The sequence below is a fragment of the Triticum aestivum genome, chromosome 3D, assembly GCF_018294505.1.
Source record: "Triticum aestivum cultivar Chinese Spring chromosome 3D, IWGSC CS RefSeq v2.1, whole genome shotgun sequence".
NCBI lineage: Eukaryota > Viridiplantae > Streptophyta > Magnoliopsida > Poales > Poaceae > Triticum > Triticum aestivum.
In genome coordinates this window covers 552,100,947-552,125,426 of record NC_057802.1, presented here as the reverse complement: position 1 = coordinate 552,125,426, position 24,480 = coordinate 552,100,947, and the positions used below count along the sequence as shown (strand labels likewise).

The following is a 24,480-nucleotide window of genomic DNA, read 5'->3' as shown; positions in this document are numbered from 1 at the left end:
GAGTATAATGGGCCTATTGCGCCTTAGTGGAGAAGAGGAGGGGCGGCCAGGGCAGGCCGCGCGCCCCCTCCCCCTCTAGTCTGAATTGGTAAAGGAGGGGGGGGGGGTGGCGCCCCCTTTCCTTCCCCTCTCTCTCTCCTCCTCCCCCCTTCTCCTACTCCTACTAGGAAAGGAGGAGTCCTACTCCCGGTGGGAGTAGGACTCCCCTGTTGGCGCGCCCTCCTCCTGGCCGGCCGCCTCTCCCTAGCTCCTTTATATACGGGGGCAAGGGGGCACCCCATAGACACAACAATTGATCTGCTGATCTCTTAGCCGTGTGCGGTGCCCCCCTCCACCATAATCCACCTCGGTCATATCGTAGCGGTGCTTAGGCGAAGCCCTGCGTCGGTAGCATCATCATCACCATCACCACGCCGTCGTGCTGACGAAGATCTTCCCGGAAGCTCTACTGGATCGTGAGTTCGCGGGACGTCACCGAGCTGAACGTGTGCTGAACACGGAGGTGTCGTACGTTCGGTGCTGAGGATCGGTCGATCGTGAAGACGTACGACTACATCAACCGCGTTGTTATAACGCTTCCACTTACGGTCTACGAGGGTCCGTAGACGACACTCTCCCCTCTCGTTGCTATGCATCACCATGATCTTGCGTGTGCGTAGGATTTTTTTGAAATTAGTACGTTCCCAAACAGTGGCATCCGAGCCAGGTTTTATGCGTAGATGTTATATGCACGAGTAGAACACAAGTGAGTTGTGGGCGATACAAGTCATACTGCTTACCAGCATGTTATACTTTGGTTTGGCGGTATTGTTGGATGAAGCGGCCGGATCGACATTACGCGTACGCTTATGCGAGACTGGTTCTACTGACGTGCTTTGCACACAGGTGGCTGGCGGGTGTCAGTTTCTCCAACTTTAGTTGAACCGAGTGTGGCTACGCCCGGTCCTTGAGAAGGTTAAAACAACACTAACTTGACAAACTATCGTTGTGGTTTTGATGCGTAGGTAAGAACGGTTCTTGCTCAGCCTGTAGCAGCCACGTAAAACTTGCAACAACAAAGTAGAGGACGTCTAACTTGTTTTTGCAGGGCATGTTGTGATGTGAGATGGTCAAGGCATGATGCTATATTTATTGTATGAGATGATCATGTTTTGTAACGGAGTTATCGGCAACTGGCAGGAGCCATATGGTTGTCGCTTTATTGTATGCAATGCAATCGCCCTGTAATTGCTTTACTTTATCACTAAGCGGTAGCAATAGTCGTAGAAGCAATTGTTGGCGAGACGACAACGATGCTACGATGGAGATCCAGGTGTCGAGCCGGTGACGATGGTGATCATGACGGTGCTTTGGAGATGGAGATCAAAGGCACAAGATGATGATGGCCATATCATATCACTTATATTGATTGCATGTGATGTTTATCCTTTATGCATCTTATTCTGCTTTGTTTGACGGTAGCATTATAAGATGATCTCTCACTAAATTTCAAGGTAAAAGTGTTCTCCCTGAGTATGCACCGTTGCCAAAGTTCGTCGTGCCGAGACACCACGTGATGATCGGGTGTGATAAGCTCAACGTTCATCTACAATGGGTGTAAGACAGTTTTGCACACGCAGAATACTCGGGTTAAACTTGACGAGCCTAGCATATGCAGATATGGCCTCGGAACACTGAGACCGAAAGCTCGAGCGTGAATCATATAGTAGATATGATCAACATAGTGATGTTCACCATTGAAAACTACTCCATCTCACGTGATGATCGGTTATGGTTTAGTTGATATGGATCACGTGATCACTTAGATGATTAGAGGGATGTCTATCTAAGTGGGAGTTCTTCAGTAATATGATTAATTGAACTTAAATTTATCATGAACTTATTACCTGATAGTATTTTGCTTGTCTATGTTGTTGTAGATAGATGGCCCGTGTTGTTGTTCCGTTGAAATTTAATGCGTTCCTTGAGAAACCAAAGTTGAAAGATGATGGTAGCAATTATACAGACTGGGTCCGTAACTTGAGGATTATCCTCATTGCTGCACAGAAGAATTACGTCCTGGAAGCACCGCTAGGTGCCAAACCTGCTGCAGGAGCTGAACCAGATGTTATGAACGTCTGGCAAAGCAAAGCTGATGACTACTCGATAGTTCAGTGTGCCATGCTTTACGGCCTAGAACCGGGACTTCGACGACGTTTTGAACGTCATGGAGCATATGAGATGTTCCAGTAGTTGAAGTTAATATTTCAAGCAAATGCCCGGATTGAGAGATATGAAGTCCCCAATAAGTTCTACAGCTGTAAGATGGAGGAGAATAGTTTTGTCAGTGAGCATATACTTAGAATGTTTGGGTATAACAATCACTTGATTCAACTGGGAGTTAATCTTCCGGATGATAGCGTCATTGACATAATTCTTCAATCACTGCCACCAAGCTACAAGAGCTTCGTGATGAACTATAATATGCAAGGGATGGATAAGACAATTCCCGAGCTCTTCGCAATGCTAAAGGCTGCGGAGGTAGAAATCAAGAAGGAGCATCAAGTGTTGATGGTCAACAAGACCACCAGTTTCAAGAAAAAGGGTAAAGGGAAGAAGAAGGGGAACTTCAAGAAGAACAGCAAGCAAGTTGCTACTCAAGAGAAGAAACCCAAGTCTGGACCTAAGCCTGAGATTGAGTGCTTCTACTGCAAACAGACTGGTCACTGGAAGCGGAACTGCCCCAAGTATTTGGCGGATAAGAAGGATGGCAAGGTGAACAAAGGTATATGTGATATACATGTTATTGATGTGTACCTTACTAGAGCTCGCAGTAGCACCTGGGTATTTGATACTGGTTCTGTTGCTAATATTTGCAACTCGAAACAGGGACTACGGGTTAAGCGAAGACTGGCTAAGGACGAGGTGACGATGCGCGTGGGAAATGGTTCCAAAGTCGATGTGATTGCCATCGGCACGCTACCTCTACATCTACCTTCGGGATTAGTTTTAGACCTGAATAATTGTTATTTGGTGCCAGCGTTAAGCATGAACATTCTATCTGGATCTTGTTTGATGCGAGACGGTTATTCATTTAAATCTGAGAATAATGGTTGTTCTATTTATATGAGTAATATCTTTTATGGTCATGCACCCTTGAAGAGTGGTATATTTGTGTTGAATCTTGATAGTAGTGATACACATATTCATAATGTTGAAACCAAAAGATGCAGAGTTGATAATGATAGTGCAACTTATTTGTGGCACTGCCGTTCGGGTCATATTGGTGTAAAGCGCATGAAGAAACTCCATACTGATGGACTTCTAGAATCACTTGATTATGAATCACTTGGTACTTGCGAACCATGCCTCATGGGCAAGATGACTAAAACACCGTTCTCCGGAACAATGGAGCGAGCAACAAATTTATTGGAAATCATACATACTGATGTATGTGGTCCGATGTATACTGAGGCTTGCTGCGGGTATCGTTATTTTCTCACCTTCACAGATGATTTGAGCAGATATGGGTATATCTACTTAATGAAACATAAGTCTGAAACATTTGAAAAGTTCAAAGAATTTCAGAGTGAAGTGGAAAATCATCGTAACAAGAAAATAAAGTTTCTACGATCTGATCGTGGAGGAGAATATTTCAGTTACGAGTTTGGTCTACATTTGAAACAATGTGGAATAGTTTCGCAACTCACGCCACCCGGAACACCACAACGTAATGGTGTGTCCGAACGTCGTAATGAAACTTTACTAGATATGGTGCGATCTATGATGTCTCTTACTGATTTACCGCTATCATTTTGGGGTTATGCTTTAGAGACGGCTGCATTCACGTTAAATAGGGCACCATCGAAATCCGTTGAGACGACGCCTTATGAACTGTGGTTTGGCAAGAAACCAAAGTTGTCGTTTCTTAAAGTTTGGGGCTGCGATGCTTATGTGAAAAAGCTTCAACCTGACAAGCTCGAACCCAAATCGGAGAAATGTGTCTTCATAGGATACCCAAAAGAGACAGTTGGGTACACCTTCTATCACAGATCCGAAGGCAAGACTTTCGTTTCTAAGAATGGATCCTTTCTAGAGAAGGAGTTTCTCTCGAAAGAAGTGAGTGGGAGGAAAGTAGAACTTGATGAGGTAACTGTACCTGCTCCCTTATTGGAAAGTAGTTCATCAGAGAAACTGGTTCCTGTGACACCTACACCAATTAGTGAGGAAGCTAATGATGATGATCATGAAACTTCAGATCAAGTTACTACCAAACCTCGTAGGTCAACCAGAGTGAGATCTGCACCAGAGTGGTACGGTAATCCTGTTCTGGAGGTCATGTTACTAGACCATGACAAACCTACGAACTATAAGGAAGCGATGATGAGCCCAGATTCCGCAAAATGGCTTGAGGCCATGAAATCTGAGATGGGATCCATGTATGAGAACAAAGTATGTACTTTGGTTGACTTGCCCGATGATCGGCAATCCATCGAGAATAAATGGATCTTCAAGAAGAAGACAGACGCTGATGGAAATGTTACTGTCTACAAAGCTCGACTTTTTGTGAAAGGTTTTCGACAAGTTCAAGGAGTTGACTACGATGAGACCTTCTCACCCGTAGCGATGCTTAAGTCCGTCCGAATCATGTTAGCAATTGCCGCGTTCTATGATTATGTATTTGGCAAATGGATGTAAAGACTGCATTCCTGAATGGTTTTCTGGAAGAAGAGTTGTATATGATGCAACCTGAAGGTTTTATCGATCCAAAGGGTGCTAACAAAGTGTGCAAGCTCCAGCGATCCATTTATGGACCGGTGCAAGCCTCTCGGAGTTGGAATAAACGTTTTGATAGTGTGATAAAAGCATATGGTTTTATACAGACTTTTGGAGAAGCCTGTATTTACAAGAAAGTGAGTGGGAGATCTGTAGCATTTCTAATATTATGTGTGGATGACATATTGTTGATTGGAAATGATATAGAATTTCTGGATAGCATAAAAGGATACTTGAATAAGAGTTTTTCAATGAAAGACCTCGGTGAAGCTGCTTACATATTGGGCATCAAGATCTATAGAGATAGATCAAGACGCTTAATTGGACTTTCACAAAGCACATACCTTGACAAAGTTTTGAAGAAGTTCAAAATGGATCAGGCTAAGAAAGGATTCTTGCCTGTATTACAAGGTGTGAAGTTGAGTAAGACTCAATGCCCGACCACTGCAGAAGATAGAGAGAAAATGAAAAGTGTTCCCTATGCTTCAACCATAGGCTCTATCATGTATGCCATGATGTGTACCAGACCTGATGTGTGCCTTGCTATTAGTTTAGTAGGGAGGTACCAAAGTAATCCAGGAGTGGATCACTGGACAGCGGTCAAGAACATTCTGAAGTACCTAAAGAGGACTAAGGATATGTTTCTCGTTTATGGAGGTGACAAAGAGCTCAACGTAAATGGTTACATCGATGCAAGCTTTGACACTGATCCGGACGATTCTAAATCGCAAACCGGATACGTGTTTATATTGAACGGTGAGCTGTCAGTTGGTGCAGTTCTAAACAAAGCGTCGTGGCGGGATCTACGTGTGAAGCGGAGTACATAGCTGCCTCGGAAGCAGCAAATGAAGGAGTCTGGATGAAGGAGTTCATATCCGATCTAAGTGTCATACCTAGTGCATCGGGTCCAATGAAAATCTTTTGTGACAACACTGGTGCAATTGCCTTGGCAAAGGAATCCAGATTTCACAAGAGAACCAAGCACATCAAGAGACGCTTCAATTCCATCCAGGATCGAGTCTAGGTGGGAGACATAGAGATTTGCAAGATACATACGGATCTGAATATTGCAGACCCGTTGACTAAGCCTCTCTCACGAGCAAAACATGATCAGCACCGAGACTCCATGGGTGTTAGAATCATTACTGTGTAATCTAGATTATTGACTCTAGTGCAAGTGGGAGACTGAAGGAAATATGCCCTAGAGGCAATAATAAAGTTATTATTTATTTCCTCATATCATGATAAATGTTTATTATTCATGCTAGAATTGTATTAACCGAAAACATAATACATGTGTGAATACATAGACAAACATAGTGTCACTAGTATGCCTCTACTTGACTAGGTCGTTAATCAATGATAGTTAAGTTTTCTAGCCATGGACATGAGTTGTCATTTGATTAACGGGATCACATCATTAGGAGAATGATGTGGTTGACTTGACCCATTCCGTTAGCTTAGCACTTGATCGTTTAGTTTACTGCTATTGCTTTCTCCATGACTTATACATGTTCCTGTGACTATGAGATTATGCAACTCCCGAATACCGGAGGAACACTTTGTGTGCTACCAAACGTCACAATGTAACTGGGTGATTATAAAGGTGCTCTACAGGTGTCTCTGATGATGTTTGTTGAGTTGGCATAGATCGAGATTAGGATTTGTCACTCCGATTGTCAGAGAGGTATCTCTGGGCCCTCTCGGTAATGCACATCACAATAAGCCTTGCAAGCAATGTGACTAATGAGTTAGTTGCGGGATGATGTATTACGGAACGAGTAAAGAGACTTGCCGGTAACGAGATTGAGCTAGGTATTAAGATACCGACGATCGAATCTCGGGAAAGTAACATACCGATGACAAAGGGAACAATGTATGTTGTTATGCGGTTTGACCGATAAAGATCTTCGTAGAATATGTAGGAACCAATATGAGCATCCAGGTTCTGCTATTGGTTATTGACCGGAAACATGTCTCGCTCATGTCTACATAGTTCTCGAACCAGTAGGGTCCGCATGCTTAAAGTTCTGTGACGATCGATATTATGAGTTTTTGTGTTTTGTTGTGCAGAAGGTAGTTCGGAGTCCCGATATGATCACGGAAATGACGAGGAGTCTCCAAATGGTTGAGACGTAAAGATCGATATATTGGACGACTATGTTCGGACAACGAAAGTGTTTCGGGAGGTTTCGGACATATACCGGAGTACCGGGGGGTTACCAGAATCCCTCGGGGAGTACAATGGGCCTATTGCGCATTAGTGGAGAAGAGGAGGGGCGGCCAGGGCAGGCCACACGCCCCTCCCCCTCTAGTCCGAATCGAACAAGGAGGGGGGTGGCACCCCCCTTTCCTTCCCCCTTCTCCTACTCCTACTAGGAAAGGATGAGTCCTACTCCCGGTGGGAGTAGGACTCCCCCCTTGGCGCGCCCTCCTCCTGGCCGGCCGCCTCCCCCCTAGCTCCTTTATATACGGGGGCAGGGGGGCACCCCATAGACACAACAATTGATCTGTTGATCTCTTAGCCGTGTGCGGTGCCCCCTCCACCATAATCCACCTCGGTCATATCGTAGCGGTGCTTAGGCGAAGCCCTGCATCGGTAGCATCATCATCACCGTCACCAGGCCATCGTGCTGACGAAGCTCTTCCCGGAAGCTCTGCTGGATCGTGAGTTCGCGGGACGTCACCGAGCTGAACGTGTGCTGAACACGGAGGTGACGTACGTTCGGTGCTGAGGATCGGTCGATCGTGAAGACGTACTGAAAGCACAAGTGCTCCCTGGGTGGTTTTGGCAATTAATGTCAACATATCTCTTGTTGGACTAATGCTTCTACCTAGTATGTTTCAGATAAGCTCAACAATGAAGTGGCATGGACTAGAGGATGTGGAACCTCTTCAAGTTGCTGAGGACAAAGGATTGGCTCAAGCTCAAAGCTCAGGACTCTACTTTTTCTATTTTAGTGATCCAAGATCACATTGAGTCCATAGGAAAGCCAATACTATTAAGAGGGGATGAGGTGTTGCTTAATGGCTTGCTTGCTCAAAGTGCTTAGTGATATGCTCCAAAGCCCTCAACCACTTTCTCACATCCACATATGTCCCAAACCAAAAGTCAAACTCGGCCCCACCGAATCTTTCTATCCGGCGCCACCGAGTTCTCTTGACATAGCCACTGTGAGAAACCCTAATCAATTCGGTCTCACCGATAGGGATCTCGGTATCACCGAGATGGGATTGCAAACTCTCTATTACCTATTTGCAATAATTTCGGTCTCACCAAAATTTGCAATAGGTCCCACCGAGATTGCAATGCAAACTCTCTGTCACCCCTTCGTAACGTTTCGGTCCAACCGAGATGAGCGAATCGGTCCCACCGAGTTTGCCTGGCCAACTCTCTGTTTGTCTATTACTAAAATCGGTCTCACCGAGATTATGTTATGCCCTAACCCTAAAAAAATCAGTCTCACCGAGTTGACGTGTCGGTCCCACCGAAAATCTTAACGGTCACATTATGAACTAAATCGGTCTGACTGAGTTTAATGGTTCGGTCCCACCGAGTTTGGTAAATTGTGTGTAACGGTTAGATTTTGTGTGGAGGCTATATATACCCATCCACCCACTCTTCATTCGTGGGGAGAGACATCCGAACATGCCTACACTTCCAACATACATTTTCTGAGAGAGAACCACCTACACTTGTGTTGAGGTCAAGATATTCCATTCCCACCGCATAAATCTTGATCTCTTGCCTTCCCCAAGTTGCTTTCCACTCAAATCATCTTTCTACTAAATCCAATCCTATGAGAGAGAGTTGAGCGTTGGGGAGACTATCATTTCAAGCACAAGAGCAAGGAGTTCATCATCAACACACCATTTGTTACTTCTTGGAGAGTGGTGTCTCCTAGATTGGATAGGTGTCACTTGGGAGCCTCCGTCAAGATTGTGGAGTTGAACCAAGTAGTTTGTAAGGGCAAGGAGATCGCCTACTTCGTGAAGATCTACCCGAGTGAGGCAAGTCCTTCGTGGGCGACGACCATGGTGGGATAGATGTTAGAAATATGCCCTAGAGGCAATAATAAATTGGTTATTATTATATTTCCTTGTTCATGATAATCGTTTATTATCCATGCTAAAATTGTATTGATAGGATACTCAGATACATGTGTGGATACATAGACAACACCATGTCCCTAGTAAGCCTCTAGTTGACTAGTTCGTTGATCAATAGATGGTTACGGTTTCCTGACCATGGACATTGGATGTTGTTGATAACGGGATCACATCATTAGGAGAATGATGTGATGGACAAGACCCAATCCTAAGCCTAGCACAAGATCGTGTAGTTCGTTTGCTAAAAGCTTTTCTAATGTCAAGTATCATTTCCTTAGACCATGAGATTGTGCAACTCCCGGATACCGTAGGAATGCTTTGGGTGTACCAAACGTCACAACGTAACTGGGTGGCTATAAAGGTGCACTACAGGTATCTCCGAAAGTGTCTGTTGGGTTGGCACGAATCGAGACTGGGATTTGTCACTCCGTGTAAACGGAGAGGTATCTCTGGGCCCACTCGGTAGGACATCATCATAATGTGCACAATGTGACCAAGGAGTTGATCACGGGATGATGTGAGTTACGGAACGAGTAAAGAGACTTGCCGGTAACGAGATGGAACAAGGTATCGGGATACCGACGATCGAATCTCGGGCAAGTAACATACCGATAGACAAAGGGAATTGTATACGGGATTGATTGAATCCCCGACATCGTGGTTCATCCGATGAGATCACCGTGGAACATGTGGGAGCCAACATGGGTATCCAGATCCCGCTGTTGATTATTGACCGGAGAACGTCTCGGTCATGTCTGCATGGTTCCCGAACCCATAGGGTCTACACACTTAAGGTTCGATGACGCTAGGGTTATAGGGAATAGATATACGTGGTTACCGAATGTTGTTCAGAGTCCCGGATGAGATCCCAGACGTCACGAGGAGTTCCGGAATGGCCCGGAGGTAAAGATTTATATATGGGAAGTCCTGTTTTGGTCACCGGAAAAGTTTCGGGTGCTATCGGTAATGTACCGGGACCACCGGGAGGGTCCCGGGGGTCCACCAGGTGGGGCCACCAGCCCCAGAAGGCTGCGTGGGCCAAGTGTGGGAGGGGACCAGCTCCAGGTGGGCTGGTGCGCCCCCCCCCCCCCACCAAGGCCCAAGGCGCAGGGAGAGTGGGAGGGGGCAAACCCTAGGTCCAGATGGGCCTTAAGGCCCACCCTAGGTGCGCCCCCTCTCTTTTCCCCTTGGCCGCACCCTAGATGGGTTTTGGGGGCTGCCGCCACCCCTGGGGAGGGAACCCTAGATGGGGGCGCAGCCCCTCCCCTTCCCCTATATATACTTGAGGTTTTGGGGCCGCCAGAGACAGGAGAACATCTCCCTCATAGCGCAGCCCTACCTCCCTCCCTCCTCGTCTCTCGTAGTGCTTGGCGAAGCCCTGCTGGAGTACCGCGCTCCTCCACCACCACCACGCCGTCGTGCTGCTGCTGGACGGAGTCTTCCCCAACCTCCCCCTCTCTCCTTGCTTGATCAAGGCGTGGGATACGTCACCGGGCTGCACGTGTGTTGAACGTGGAGGCGCCGTGGTTCGGCGCTTAGATCGGAATCAACCGCGATCTGAATCGCTACGAGTACGACTCCTTCATCCGCGTTCTTGCAACGCTTCCGCGCCGCGATCTACAATGGTATGTAGATGCACTCCCCTTCCCCTCGTTGCTAGATTACTCCATAGATTGGTCTTGGTGATGCGTAGAAAATTTTGAATTTCTGCTACGTTCCCCAACAGTGGCATCATGAGCTAGGTCTATGCGTAGTTTCTATGCACGAGTAGAACACAAAGTAGTTGTGGGCGTCGATTTTTTCAATTTACTTGCCATTACTAGTCTTATCTTGATTCGGCGGCATCGTGGGATGAAGCGGCCCGGACCGACCTTACACGTACTCTTACGTGAGACAGGTTCCACCGACTGACATGCACTAGTTGCATAAGGTGGCTAGCGGGTGTCTGTCTCTCCTAAATCTCATGAAGGTTTCCTACTTGGTTATGGCTCAAACTCTCACACTTACCGTGTCTACAACAATTTCACCCGAAAGGTTGAAGAGACGGTAGATGTGAAGTTTGATGAATCTAACGGCTCGCAAGTAGAGCAATTGCCAATTGATGTAGGAGACAAAGACCCTTCGGAAGCAATCCAAGACTTGTCTATTGGCAAGGTTCGTCCAACGGAAGTAAAGGAGATTGTGGAGTTGAACCAAGGAGTTTGTAAGGGCAAGGAGATCGCCTACTTCGTGAAGATCTACCCGAGTGAGGCAAGTCCTTCGTGGGCGACGGCCATGGTGGGATAGACAAGGTTGCTTCTTCGTGGACCCTTCCTGGGTGGAGCCCTCCCTGGACTCGCGCAACCGTTACCCTTCGTGGGTTGAAGTCTCCATCAACGTGGATGTACGATAGCACCACCTATCGGAACCACGGATAAAAATCTCCGTGTCTCCAAATTGCGTTTGCACAATCCAATCCCATCCCTTTACATTCTTGCAACTTGCATGCTTTACTTTCCGCTGCTCATATACTCTTGCCATGCTTGCTTGATATGTATTGTGAATGTTTAAACTTGTGCCAAAACTCCACATCAACTTAAGGAAATTAAAAACTGCAACTTTTCTTCCTAGAGTCTATTCACCCCCCGCCCTAGACACCTCTTCTCGATCCTTTCACGTATGACTACATCAACCGCGTTGTTATAACGCTTCCGCTTACGGTCTACGAGGGTACGTAGACGACACTCTCCCCTCTCGTTGCTATGCATCACCATGATCTTGCGTGTGCGTAGGAATTTTTTTGAAATTACTACGTTCCCCAATAGTTGTTGTCTAGGCGGCAGCGGCGCGGCTTGCGTCGTCACCTTCCTGAAGGTGTCGTCTTGGGCGAGTTGGGGGTGTGCATTGGCGTTTGTATGTGGTTCTCTGGCGTGCAGCGACATCACAGATAACACTGGAATTTTTGGCAAGATTAGCTCCCTGTGGTTGTCCGTAGGCCAGTCGTTTGTGTGTTGCCAAGGTGGGGGAGGGGATAGGGTTCCTCTCCCCTGTGTGCAGCAGCATGGCTGTCCGTAGGCCGGTCATTCGTGTGCTGCAATGGTGGGGGAGGGGATAGGGTTCCTCTCCCCTGCGTGCAGCAGCATGGCGTAGGCAATTCGGACATGGATCCTAATATGAGCTATTCTTGTCTTAGCTTCAGGTGTTTATCAACTCTGCGATTGTTTCTTCGTTGCCCTCGTCCTTCAACAACTTCATTTCTTCGTGTATGGACCATTGAGCTGTGGTTTGGCTCTTCTCCTGGTGATCTTGCACAGTGGGTTGGTCATGCTGAGAATCTTCCAAGGCGCTACAGCATCTACCGCTCCTTGCTCTAGGGTGAGCTGTTTCAGTTGCGACGGTCCGGCGCCCTTCGATCCAGGGTGAGGGGCAGGGGTCCCCTTCGGAACTGAAGAAGGAAGGTTCGATGATGGTGGTCTCCTTTTGGGTTAGATGAGGGCATGTTCATCTTCACTGCGCGCGATTCCCCCTTGAAGTTCGCTTGCTGTCATTGCTTTGGTGCTCTATTCGCGTCGAAGAGCTCCATCAACATTTAGCTAGTCTTCTTGTAGAATATCCTTGTGCTTTCTGTTGTGGTGCATGTAAGCTGTTTTTGGAGCACCTTGTATCTGCCGTTTCCAGTTTCTATGTTTTTTCTTTCTCATTGTATGAGTCGTTGTAATTCCTGGCCGGTTGATGGCTTTGTTAATTCAAGCCAGGCTCTTCTTGAGCCTTCGTTCCAAAAAATAAGGTTTTGTTCAGATCGATCGGTAGCGCCGGTGCAAGTGCCACCGCGCTGCACGTGGAGCTATTCGCACGGTGCACGACACACACGCCCGCCCGTCCGTCCGTCTGATCATCTCTCTTCGGCCCGCATGCGTTTCCTTGAAAGCTGTTCCGTTCCTTCTCTTTTCCCGCTCTCCCTGTGCGCGTCAGCTGTCTTGTTCTTCTTTTCTACAAGAGGCAGCCAAAACGTCTCCGTGAAATTATCCGCGTAATCCCACTTGAATGCGCGCCTTGTTTCCTTGCGCCAAAGGTCCATTGGAGATATCTCTTAAGAAAAGGTCTATGGCAAGAATAATACTGTAAGAGATTAATGCATGGAAAGCGAAAACTGCAATCGATTTATTAATTCCAGTGCTCTATAGCGGTTCGGTTCGCTGATTGTTTGGCCGTTCATTATTGTTCTCCAAAGATAGATACAGTATGCCAAACATACTCTTGTGTATGTATTTTTTGTACAGTGTATGTGTGATGAGTTGGCATGCAGATCTGCATCGTGTTTGTACAGGTGTACAAGTCATGTTTTGAACGTACATACGGCTGGTGACGTACGTACGTGTGGTTAGTTCTATTTTGGCGCCGAGGTTACGTGAGTATCATGTATATATCCCGTAGTTGAAGACGATTAACGGAGGCGATAATACCTACCCTGGAATTTTGGCATTAGAAATCTTTTATGGTAAATCAAATTAAACCAAAAGCTGTCGTACGTAGTTTTCGTCGAAATTAAACGTACAGATCAATCGGTCGGATTCGCACCGGTGCTAGGCAAGAACTCATTTATGTCCTTGCTAATTTTGAGCCCTCGTCTCTACCTCTACGCTTTTAACTTACTCCCTTATTATTTACCTATAATGCGTTCTGTTTTTTCTTCTCAACCGTCTACAGCTGTAACCAGCCAAAAAAAAAACGCCTATAGTAGGAGTAGGAGTATATCTCGATCAGCACATTAAAGTACGTGGGTTAATTCTTAGCCAAGTGCATGCAGATGCGGTGCATGAACTTACGCAAAGCGCCAAACGCATGCATGCATGCAGTTTCCTTCTTCTTCTCCGATCGAATTGCCCTCCACTAACCACGGCGCTTTACCAAGTCCAGAGGGAGACCGGAGGGAAGTGCGTGGTAATTTGTTTTGTTGTGGGTTTCCTTACACCCCAAGATTCGTGCAGATCGATCAAAGCAGCATCAACGATTCCTGCTGATTTGGCGCCACAACCTACTAAGTTAAACGATGACGACGATGATTTGGTCTTCTTTCGACCCCATATTATTTTCGTATATATGCATGCGTTGGTTGCAGACTCTTGTGTACTCCATAAGGCAACACACGGCGAATATATTGGTTTTTAGTAGCAGCCAGGAGTACTCCAAATTATTAAGGACCTCGATAAGTACCGTATGTTCGGTCTGGGGGTCTCCCAGACCGAACGAGTCGTTCGTACTGGATGGTCCATCGATCGAACAAATTTGTTCGGCCCAAAAATCCTCCATCCCGACCGTTCCACCCCTACGTTACCTAGACCTTCTGTTAGGCCTGCTAGCCCAAATAATTCCCTTTGCAAAAAGAAATTAAACAAAAGTGACAAAAAACCAGTCAGAACCTATTATGTACATAAAAATATAAATCAACAAATGATATTGCAGTAAAAACACAAAAAACTGAAGAAAAACCAGCTGAAAAATTGAGAAAAAAGTACAATAAAAATGCCACAAAAATCTAGAAATTGCCATCAATTGTTATAATTGTTAAAACTACCACACACTACCTATAGAAAAAAGTAAAATGCAATGATAGATGACAACTAGCAAAAATTTCATGCTTTACTAAAAATAAAAAATTGACGTGGTGCAACGAAAACATAAAATTGCCGTGCTACATAAATTAAAAATTAAATGCCATGGTTTGTACACTAAAAAAATGCCGTGATACATGAAGACAAATTTGCCATGACCATAAAACTAAATTTTCCATGGGCGCATAAAAAGTAAATTTGACAAGTTGCACAAAGAAACAAAAAAAATGCCATGCTCATAAAAAAGCACGCATTATGGCAAAACAAAGATGACAAAGGTTGGCAATGGTGGCCAAAAGTGATGTAAAGTTGTTGTTGTTGTTTTAATTTTACTGTGATGCACATTACCCCATGCATTAACATTTTTTTTAAAAGAGCAAATATTATTATGAGTGGATAATTCCGGCATTAGTCATGATACATGGAACAAAAATTTGCCATGATCTATAAACTCAAAATTGCCATGGTCAATTACGAAATTTGGCATCAATTTTATTTTTTTGCCATGGTTAAGTAATGAAATTTTCCATGAAATCATAAACTTAATTTGCCATGGTCATTTACTAAAATTTGCCATGATCTATGAACAAAATTTGCCATGGCCAGTTATTCATTTTGCCATGATCAACGGAATAAATTTGCCATGGTGAGTTAATGAAAATATAAAATTTTCCGTCGTCTATGAACTAAATTTGCCATCGTCAATTACTAAAAACTACCATGATCTATGAAAATAAAATCGCCATGATTCGTTAACCAAACTTGCCATGATTCTTCAACTAAACTTGCCATGGTTATTTGCTAAGAATTGCCATCGTCTTAGGAAAAAAGGTAAATTTGCCATGAAAAACTAGAAGAGTAAAAAATTGCCATGAATCGTAAACTTAATATGCCATGGCCATTTACTAAAAAATGGCATCGGCATTTACTAAAAACTTGCATGGTCATTTACTAAATAATGCCATTCTCATTTACTAAAAAATGCTGCAATGCAAATACATGAAACTAAAATTTGGCATGATCTGCAAAATAAATTTGCCATGGTTAATTTTTAAACTTACCAAGATCAAATGAAAATTAAATTTGTCATGGTCAATTACTAAATTTTCCATGGTTAATTTCTAAACTTGCCAAGATCAAATGAAAAATATTTTTTCCATGGTCAATTACTAAATTTGCCATGGTCAATATTTGAGAAACTCAAACTAATTTGTAATGGCCATGACAAACATTCTTTGGATGGACATGACAAAAAGACACAACGAATCATGGAAAAAAATGCATTTAGTTGCCATGAAAAAAAATACAACTGTAAACAAAAATATTGATTTTAGTTGCCATGGCAAGTTTGCCATGTTTTTGAGCATATTAGGTTACCATGTTTTTTAGCACCGTTAGTTGCCATGGCAAGTTTGCCGTTGACCATCTTAGTTAAAGAAGTTTGCCATGTTTTTGTACAAACTTAATTAAAAAAAGTTTGTCATGTTTTCGCACATCTTTAGTTTGTCGTGGCAGGTTTCAAATGGTTTTGAGAATTTTAAAAATGACATGGCAAGTTTGCCATGTTTTAGAACACCTGAAACTTTGCCATATTTTTGAACATCTTAAGTTGCCATCGCAAGTTAGCCATGTTTTTGAACATCTATAACTATGCCATGGCAAATTTGCATGTTTTTGAACATGCTAATTTAAAAAGTTTGCCATGTTTTTGCACATCGTAAAGTTTGACATGTTTTTGAACGTCTTAAATTGCCATGGCAAGTTTGCCATGTTTTTAAACATCTATAATTTTGCCATGTTTTTTAGCATCTTAAGTTGCCATGGCAACTTTTCTGATAACTAATTAGAATTATTTTCTCTGTACAATTTGCCACGGCAACTTTTTGATAAAAACTTAGAATTTTTCTCACTCTACAAATTTCCCATGGCAACTTTTCTGGTAACAAATTGTCATTTACTAAAAATTGTCATCATCCTGGAAATTTAAAAAATGTTGCCATGCATAACTGCCATCGTCATTTACTAAATGTGAATCTGAAACTGCAACCTATGCCAGCTGAAGCTATGTAGTAGTAACTGAGCTAAAGAAATGACACTAATTGAAGTGGCACTATTCTGAGTCCACAAGGGCATATTGATCGGAAAAAGGTAGTGTTGTTTTAACCGAGTACTGAAATGCGAAAAGAATACGAGTAACATTCCAGTACCATGAAGATCTACCAACCAGCCGATCTGAACCAGTACCATCAACGAAAGCAATGCAGTGTACTCACTCCGTTCCCAAATATGAGTCTTTCTAGAGATTCCAACAAGTGACTACATACGGAGAAAAAGAGTGAATCTACACTCTAATATATGTCTACGTACATCCATATGTTGTAGTCCATTTGAAATGTCTAAAAAGAGACTTATATTTAGGAACGGAGGGAGTAGATGTCATCGTCACCTGCATGTTTTGACAGATTGTGCGCCCCGAGTGCCTCCCATTTACCGAACTGCTCAGTGCACCGCGGGAGCCCTTGCCGCCGGTCTTGGCGGAGTCCACCCCGCAGGACCCCGGCGTCCCGTGGACATGCTGGCCGTGGCGGCGCCATCCCTTCCCTCCCCCCCATCACTAGCCACTCCCTCCCTCATGTCCCGCGTCAGCCTCCATAGCTACAGGCTACGTAGCCGCCAGATGCAGCCCTCTCGCATCCTCGCCGCCGTACTCGCGCGACCCGGCAAGCGATGCCGCGAACGGGTCCTCGCCGACGGCGCCGTCGTCGGGGACAGGCAAGCGCCAGGATGTGGGTGGTCGGCGCGACCGGGAGCGCCACGCAACCTCGCCGCCTCCTCCCGCGGGCCGCATCCTCGCAGCCGCACTCGCCGTTGCCCCCTCCCCGCAGGTCGCAACCTCGCCGCCTCCTCCCGCGGGCCATCCTCGCCGCCGCCTCCTCCCGCAGGTTCACAGCGTGGTGCCCGCATACGGCGCCCTCCCGCAGCACTCGCGCCCCGCACGCCGCTGCTCCAACCGCCGAAAGGCCTCGCCGTTGTAATCGCCGGAATGATAGGTGAGGGGATACTCGGGGGAGTGGGTGAGCCAGTGATTGTCGGGGAAAGGATAAGGTACGCGAGTAAAAAACGTTCGGGGGAATTTGCCTTCAACCCGAACGCGTCCCTGGGATGACGTGGCAATGGGATACCATCAAGATTCGTGCAACGGCTACAAGCACGTTCGGCTGCAGGTCCAGAAAATCCGAATGTTCGGCAGTTATCGTTCCCGATTATTAAAGGGAGATTTTGATTGAAACGGAAGGCATAAATAAAAGGAAATCGCTCCTGAAAACGAGAAGGATAATCGGAGGGTCAATCTCATCGTCAGTTGCTTTCTCCTCTCATGCTGTCATGCATCTTACTTGAGGCGAGGCCATCAAACGTGGACGCCAACCAAAACCCACCCGGTCACGCACGCACGCACCATAAATACTCGGCCGCCTACCGTCATCCAAGGACGGACCTCTTGTTTCTTTCTTCGCCACCCCGGCCGCGCTCGCGCTGTCCGTCCCTCCATCGCCGATCCATCCATGACATGACTCATCGCCACATCTGACTAACTCATCGCCATCGCCTTCCCTTGGCTGCCTCTGCCTGTGTGTATATATAGGCGCGTCCTCCCCGCGCGCGGCCTGCCAGTGCCAGGAGCAGACCGCCATGGCCGTGGACCTGCAACGCCTGCGCCACATGTTACTCACCACCGGCGGCGGCCACCACCAGCTCGCCAACCGGCCGCGCGCCTCGGCCGCCGCCATGCCTGCGAGCGGGCCTTGCTACGCGGACCTCTTCACGCCGACGTCGGCCTCGGCCGCGGATCAGTACTCGGAGCGGTTGGCTCTGGCCGCGGCTGATCTGGCGAGGAAGGGCGACGGCGCTCCGGAAATGACCACCGGCAACAAGCGGAGGCGCGTCGACGAGCGGTCGTCCGTGCTCGGCGACGTTCTTGCGGCCCACGCGCAACAGCAGACCGTCGCCGCCGACCACGTCCTGCACGGACATGTGAGTCCCGTGATCAAATTAATCGCCTCGTTTCCGGGTTTTTTTTTCTAGAGCTTTTGTTTGTTATTAACGGTGGTCGATGGCGCAGGCGAGAAAGATGTGGGCTGCTCTGGCGGAGCAGAGGCGGAGCCACCTGAGGCTCATCGTGTCCACCGTGGAGGCCAGGGCGGCGAAGCGGCTCAAGGCCAAGGACGACGAGATCGAGCGGGTCAGGGCCATGAACTGGGCGCTGGAGGAGCGCCTCAGGAACATCTACATGGAGGCTCAGATGTGGCGCGACGCCGCGAAGTCCCACGAGGCCGCGGCCAACGTGCTCCGCGCCGACCTGCAGCGGGTGCTCGACGCGCAGGCGGTCCGTGGCGGCGGCGGCGATGGTCAGGACGACGCCGAGTCGTGCTGCTGGGGGGAGAACCAGGTGCCCATCTGCGCGGAGGAGGAGGTGGGCACGCCGGCCCCGGCAGGAGTCGGAAGGTGCAAGGGGTGCGGCGACGGCGGGGCCGTGGTGCTGCTGCTGCCGTGCCGGCACCTCTGCGTGTGCGCGCCGTGCGCGGCCGCAGCGCAGGCGTGCCCGTCGTGCGGATGCGCCAAGAACGGCAGCGTCTGCGTCAACTTTTCGTGATGCGGGAGGAATAGTTTTAGAGTAGAGTTGGCTTTTCCTAGCTTTATTATTTTCTTCATCTTTTTTTCTTTTGCTCCCCTTCTTTTGTTCAGTTTAGCTTTTTGCTCAAAAACGGTTGGATCAGTTGTTCAACGAGAAGAAGAAACAGTCCGTAGTATTGCATACCAATGCTTGAAATTAAATACGTAGATTAGATTTTTTTTTAAACACGTAGATTAGAATTTGAACAAGATATATGGGCTGCGACCAAGGGGGGTTGCGACTTAGGGGAGCAGTGGCGGAGATGGTGTAATAAGACGCGTAGAGACATTAAAGGCAAGAAGATGACATCTACGAGACTAAGACTATGGTGAAGGGGGCGAGAAACAAGGGCAAAAAGTAAAGAGGGCAAGCGCCACTTGGCGGCGTGTTTGAGAAATGGGTGGATGGCTACGCCCGGCGGCGTGTTTGAGAAATGGGCGGATTGACTAGTGTTAGGGTTTATAGATCTAAACAACTGGAAAGCGGGGGAAAGATAGAGCTCCATTCAGATCCAACCCAACGGTCCAAAGGTTGATTTGAATTTATAGAAAATTTGCTCGGCTGGCAAAAGGTTTATTGCCTAAATTCACACAAACGACTATACGGAAGGCCATTGAATTGCATTCATGAGAGGAGAAAGAAGGTGTTTGTTTCCTAGCGGCGCGTGTGGCGATAGGCTAGCTAGGTTTAAGGTTTTTTTTGAAAGATCCAGCAATTGCTGGCTTTTCATTGCATTAGCAGGAAGCAGTGGGAGAAAAACATGAGGGGGTTCAGGTCCTAGGACCAAGTACAGGCCTCATGTTTATGGTTTAAGGGGGAGTAGGACTCCTCCTGGCGCGCCTCCTCCTGGCCGGCCGCCTCTCCCTCCCTTGCTCCTTTATATACGGGGGCAGGGGCACCCCATAGACAGAACAATTGATCTCTTGATCTCTTAGCCGTGTGCGGTGCCCCCTCCACCATAATCCACCTCGATAATATCATAGTGCTGCTTAGGCGAAGCCCTGCGTCGGTAGAACATCATCATCGTCACCATGCTGTCATGCTGACGGAACTCTCCCTCAAAGCTCAGCTGGATCGGAGTTCGAGGGACGTCATCGTGCTGAACGTGTGCTGAACTCGGAGGTGTCGTGCGTTCGGTACTTGATCGGTCGGATCGTGAAGACGTACGACTACATCAACCGGGTTGTGCTAACGCTTCCGCTTTCGGTCTACGAGGGTACGTGGACAACACTCTCCCCTCTCGCTGCTATGGATCACCATGATCCTGTGTGTGCGTAGGAATTTTTTTGAAATTACTACGTTCCCAACAGTGGCATCCGAGCCAGGTTTTATGCGTAGATGTTATATGCACGAGTAGAACACAAGTGAGTTGTGGGCGATATAAGTCATACTGCTTAGCAGCATGTCATACTTTGGTTCGGTGGTATTGTTGGATGAAGCGGCCCGGACTGACATTACGCGTACGCTTACGCGAGACCGGTTCTACCGACGTTCTTTGCACACAGGTGGCTGGCGGGTGTCAGTTTCTCCAACTTTAGTTGAACCGAGTGTGGCTACGCCCGGTCCTTGAGAAGGTTAAAACAGCACTAACTTGACAAACTATCGTTGTGGTTTTGATGTGTAGGTAAGAACGGTTCTTGCTCAGCCCATAGCAGCCACGTAAAACTTGCAACAACAAAGTAGAGGACGTCTAACTTGTTTTTGCAGGGCATGTTGTGATGTGATATGGTCAGGACATGATGCTATATTTTGTTGTATGAGATGATCATGTTTTGTTGAAGTTATCGGCAACTAGCAGAAGCCTTATGGTTGTCTCTTTATTGCATAAGATGCAAGTGCCAAATAATTGCTTTACTTTATCGCTATGCAATAGCAATAGTTGCAAGAGAAATAGTTGGCGAGACGACCATGTGACGACACATTGATATAGATCAAGATGATGAAGATCATGGTGTCATGCCGGTGACGATGGAGATCATGACGATTCTTTGGAGATGGAGATCAAAGGCACAAGATGATGATGGCCATATCATGTCACATATTTTGATTGCATGTGATGTTTATCTTTTATACATCTTATTTTGCTTAGTTCGGCGGTAGCTTTATAAGATGATCCCTTACTAAAATTTCAAGATAAAAGTGTTCTCCCTGAGTATGCACCGTTGCGAAAGTTCTTCGTGCTGAGACACCACGTGATGATCGGGTGTGATAAGCTCTACGTTCAAATACAACGGGTGCAAAACAGTTGCACACGCGGAATACTCAGGTTAAACTTGACGAGCCTAGCATATGCAGATATGGCCTCGGAACACTGAGACCGAAAGGTCGAGCGTGAATCATATAGTAGATATGATCAACATAGTGATGTTCACCATTGAAAACTACTCCATCTCACGTGATGATCGGACATGGTTTAGTTGATTTGGATCACGTGATCACTTAGATGATTAGAGGGATGTCTATCTAAGTGGGAGTTCTTAAGTAATATGATTAATTGAACTTTAATTTATCATGAACTTAGTCCTGGTAGTATTAGCATATCTATGTGGTAGATCAATAGCTCGCGTTTAGCTCCCTTGTTTTATTTTTGATATGTTCCTAGAGAAAAATAAGTTGAAATATGTTAGTAGCAATGATGCGGATTGGATCCGTGATTTGAGGATTATCCTCATTGCTGCACAGAAGAATAATGTCCTTGATGCACCACTAGGTGACAGACTGATTGCAGGAGCAAATGCAGACGTTATGAACGTTTGGCAAGCTCGATATGATGACTTCTTGATAGTTTAGTGCACCATGCTTAACGGCTTAGAATCGGGACTTCAAAGACGTTTTGAACGTCATGGACCATATGAGATGTTCCAGGAGTTGAAGTTAATATTTCAAGCAAATACCCGAGTTGAGAGATATGAAATCTCCAACAAGTTCTATAGCTAAAAGATGGAGGAGAATAGCTCAAGCAGTGAGCATGTGCTCAGATTGTCTGGGTACTACAATCGCTTGAATCAAATGGGAGTTAATCTTCCAGATAAAATAGTGATTGACAGAATTCTCTGGTCACCATCACCAAGTTAGTAAAACTTCGTGATGAACTATAATATGCAAGGGATAACGGAAACAATTCCCAAGCTCTCCGTGATGCTGAAATCGACGAAGGTAGAAATCAAGAAAAGCATCAAGTGTTGATGGTTAACAAGACCACTAGTTTCATGAAAAAGGCAAAGGGAAGATGGGGAACTTCAAGAAGAACGGCAAGCAAGTTGCTGCTCAAGTGAAGAAGCCCAAGTCTGGACCTAAGCCTGAGACTAAGTGCTTCTACTTCAAAGGGACTAGTCACTGGAAGCAGAACTGCCCCAAGTATTTGGTGGATAAGAAGGATGGCAAAGTGAACAAAGGTATATTTGATATACATGTTATTGATGTGTACTTTACTAGTGTTTATAGCAACCCCGCGGTATTTGATACTAGTTCAGTTGCTAAGAGTAGTAACTCGAAACGGGAGTTGCAGAATGAACAGAAACTAGTAAAGGGTGAAGTGACGATGTGTGTTGGAAGCAGTTCCAAGATTGATATGATCATCATCGCACACTCCCTATACTTTCGGGATTAGTGTTGAACCTAAATAAATATTATTTGGTGTTTGCATTGAGCATGAATATGATTTGATCATGTTTATTGCAATACAGTTATTCATTTAAATTAGAGAATAATTGTTGTTCTGTTTACATGAATAAAACCTTCTATGGTCATACACCCAATGAAAATGGTTTGTTGGATCTCGATTGTAGTGATACACATATTCATAATATTGAAGTCAAAAGACGCAAAGTTAATAATGATAGTGCAACTTATTTGTGGCACTGTCGTTTAGGTCATATTGGTGTAAAGCGCATGAAGAATTCCATGCTGATGGGCTTTTGGAATCACTTGATTATGAATCACTTGATGCTTGCGAACCATGCCTCATGGGCAAGATGACTAAGACTCCGTTCTCCGGAACAATGGAGCGATCCACTGACTTGTTGGAAATAATACATACCGATGTAAGCGGTCCAATGAGTGTTGAGGCTCACGGCGGGTATCATTGTTTTCTGACCTTCACAGATGATTTGAGCAGATATGGGTAGATCTACTTGATGAAACATAAGTCTGAAACATTTAAAAAGTTCAAAGAATTTCAGAGTAAAGTAGAGAATCATCGTAATAAGAAAATAAAGTTTCTACGATCTCATCGTAGAGACAAATATTTGAGTTACGAGTTTGGCCTTCAATTAAAACAATGTGGAATAGTTTCACAAACTCATGCCACCTGGAACGCCATAGCATAATGGTGTGTCCGAACGTCATAACCGTACTTTATTGGATATAGTGCAATCTATGATGTTTCTTACCGATTTACCACTATCGTTTTGGGATTATGCATTAGAGACAGCTGCATTCACGTTAAAAAGGGCACCATCTAAATCTGTTGAGACGACACCGTATGAACTGTGGTTTGGCAAGAAACCAAAGTTGTCGTTTCTTAAAGTTTGGGGTTGCGATGCATATGTGAAAAAGTTTCATCCTGATAAGCTCAATCCCAAATCGGAGAAATGTATCTTCATAGGATACCTAAAGGAGGCAGTTCGGTACACCTTCTATCACAGATCCAAAGGCAAGACATTCGTTGCTAAGAATGGATCCTTTCTAGAGAAGGAGTTTCTCTCGAAAGAAGTGAGTTGGAGGAAAGTAGAACTTGATGAGGTAACTGTACCTGCTCCCTTATTGGAAAGTAGTTCATCACAGAAATCTGTTCCTGTGACACCTACACCAATTAGTAAGGAAGCTAATGATGATGATCATGAAACTTCAGATCAAGTTACTACCGAACCTTGTAGGTCAACCAGAGTAAGATCCACACCAGAGTGGTATGGTAATCCTGTTCTGGAGGTCATGTTACTTGACCATGACGAACCTACGAACTACGAGGAAGCGATGATGAGCCCAGATTCCGCAAAATGGCTTGAGGCCATGAAATCTGAGATGGGATCCATGTATGAGAACAAAGTATGGACTTTGATTGACTTGCCCAATGATCGGCGAGCCATTGAGATTAAATGGATCTTCAAGAGGAAGACGGACGCTGATAGTAGTGTTACTATCTACAAAGCTAGGATTGTCGCAAAAGGTTTTCGACAAGTTCAAGGTTTTGACTACGATGAGAGTTTCTCACTCGTATCTATGCTTAAGTCTATCCGAATCATGTTAGCAATTGCCGCATTTTATGAAACCTGGCAAATGGATAAACAAAATTGCATTCCTTAATGGATTTGTTAAAGAAGAGTTGTATATGATGCAACCAGAAGGTTTTGT

At 45.7% G+C, this 24,480-nt stretch overlaps 1 protein-coding gene across 1 annotated transcript; it reads left to right on the top strand.

The window, feature by feature from the left end:
* The first annotated feature begins 17,909 nt into the window (after positions 1-17,909).
* LOC123075350 (probable BOI-related E3 ubiquitin-protein ligase 3) lies at positions 17,910-19,275 on the top strand. Its single transcript, XM_044497980.1, has 2 exons — positions 17,910-18,488; positions 18,577-19,275. Exons 1-2 carry the CDS (start codon positions 18,147-18,149, stop codon positions 19,105-19,107), a joined length of 873 nt encoding a protein of 290 aa, XP_044353915.1. The 5' UTR covers positions 17,910-18,146; the 3' UTR covers positions 19,108-19,275.
* Positions 19,276-24,480: the final 5,205 nt, after the last annotated feature.